This window comes from Colletotrichum lupini, chromosome 5 (genome assembly GCF_023278565.1).
Source record: "Colletotrichum lupini chromosome 5, complete sequence".
Taxonomy (NCBI): domain Eukaryota; kingdom Fungi; phylum Ascomycota; class Sordariomycetes; order Glomerellales; family Glomerellaceae; genus Colletotrichum; species Colletotrichum lupini.
In genome coordinates, this window is record NC_064678.1 from 1,664,764 (window position 1) to 1,666,696 (window position 1,933).

At 48.5% G+C, this 1,933-nt stretch overlaps 1 protein-coding gene across 1 annotated transcript; it reads left to right on the top strand.

Annotated features, from left to right (window-relative positions):
* Positions 1-385: 385 nt before the first annotated feature.
* Positions 386-1,437, top strand: CLUP02_09889 (uncharacterized protein; the record flags this gene model as incomplete). The annotated part of the gene is made up of 7 exons (XM_049288866.1): positions 386-395; positions 440-509; positions 566-603; positions 651-726; positions 787-965; positions 1,100-1,127; positions 1,188-1,437. 7 exons carry the CDS (start codon positions 386-388, stop codon positions 1,435-1,437), a joined length of 651 nt encoding a protein of 216 aa, XP_049146010.1.
* Positions 1,438-1,933: the final 496 nt, after the last annotated feature.

Genomic DNA, 1,933 nt, shown 5'->3' on the forward strand with positions numbered 1-1,933 from the left:
TAGGTTAATTAGGTTAATTAGCAGTGCCTCCGTCAAAAAGTCGCAATAGCTTTACTTTTCGCGAGCGGCGACGGCGAGGTTGAGGTAGGTAGGTTAAAGTAGGTAAGTGGAAGTAGAAGTGGGTAATTAGTAGTAGTGGAAATCGGTTGGAATAGTCCCTGGCCTCTCATTGGTCAGATCAGTTTAGGAAAAATGGGACACAGCCCGCCCAGCCAACTAACACAGCCCCCCTAGCAGAACTCTAAAATTTATCGGGCAGGAAGGAGTATTCATGAACTTCCAGGTGACTCGTTTGTAAATTATTACGAACGCGCTGAGTCAAGAAACGCCAAGTCGGATCGGCTCGATAACTTTTTCTCTTTAAACCTTCCGCCCCATCGCAAGAATGGAGTTGCGTAAGCCGTCGATTATCTCGAGGGCTGATGCCCTGCAATAACAGAAATTCAGAATCATAATAACTGCACGCGATATATGACGGAGCTCTTGCTTGGCTGGCCCGCAAGCAACTTGTAAGCATGGCCACTTGCTTGAACGTGCTCACCTATATCTTAACACTAAAAATCAGAATCAGTCCACACCAGCGCTACCACGACTCGCAGTCAAGTCCTTGGAAAACTCGAGCAGACTACGATCAACCACAACACGAATAGGCCCAAAAGACTACGAAGTTTGGGTTTACAGCAGACGGCTTTTGCTTGATATGGAAACGCGCAAGAAACCTACAAGGTCAGTCGTTGTCTTCCGTAAGGCCTTGCATTGATTCAAATGCGGCCAGAAATGCGGAAGCACCATTGGTGGGGCCGCGACCGACGATCGTGGAGTGTTTGGTGATGTTAGCTCCCGTATTCTCGGCTTCTCCGTCATCCACATAGTGGCTCGCTTTATTCTTCGCAAAGCTAGATGTCCACACCGAGAGATTGACAAACTTTGGGTATTGACATATCGGACTCTGAAGACTCTGGAAGGTAATGATGGAGCTGCTTTGATACAGTTGCGAGCATCAAGACGTTAGAGTGCGGCGTATATAATATGTTTGTTCAGCTCCAGCCAACCCAAATGGAATCATTCGGAAAATAATACCTTCAACTAAGACATCCAGCCTTGAACTTCCTTCATCCTACCTCCACGTAAGCACGTCCACCAAACGAAGACATCAGAACATTCGCTATATCACCTACACAAAGCAGAATGAAGTTCGCTACTGTACTTGGTCTCTTGTCATTGGCAACCGCCGTAACCGCAGAGCACTACTGCTTCGGCGGCTGCGTCAAGTGCTACTGCGGCGACATCCAGTACGACGACCACCGATGCTCCATGTGCACCTGTAATCCCAACGCGTACAAGTCCACCAACTCCGAAAACAAGCAAGGCAACTGCGATCAGCCTGGCGGATTCCATCTCGGATGCGGTTATAACTCGAACGGAAACTGCAAATAAGGAGGCGTGAGTGGCTGTTGGCATGACGGATATGCTAGCTCATGGTCCATGGAGGGTGTAGGAGCCACAACGTTTGAGCCGGCGTGCCAAATTTTCACAGTTGCCAGTCTGTGAAGTGGGATCGAGTGCTGGAGCGGCATAGACCCATGGCCATGAAGAATGAGGCGACGTTGATGTAGGAGTGGCGTGCATCTTGAGGAATCCAGGGTTCTTGAATAGATTCATATGACATCCTTCTGGGCCTCTTGTAAAGACGCCTGGAGTGAATATACCTACGCTGAACAACGTTTTCTACGATCATGAGACGAGATCTAGTACTGGCCGAGTCATTTACGAAAGGAAATTACATGATATGTCACGGGCTGGTATCCCCGAATCTTGGTCGCTTCATAGTCTTGACGTGAATGGAGTTCGGTAGAATGGCCAATAGAGAGGCTTGAGAAACGGTTTGCGTTCGACTCAGTTGGCGGGTAGACTATACTAATGCGGCTACAGA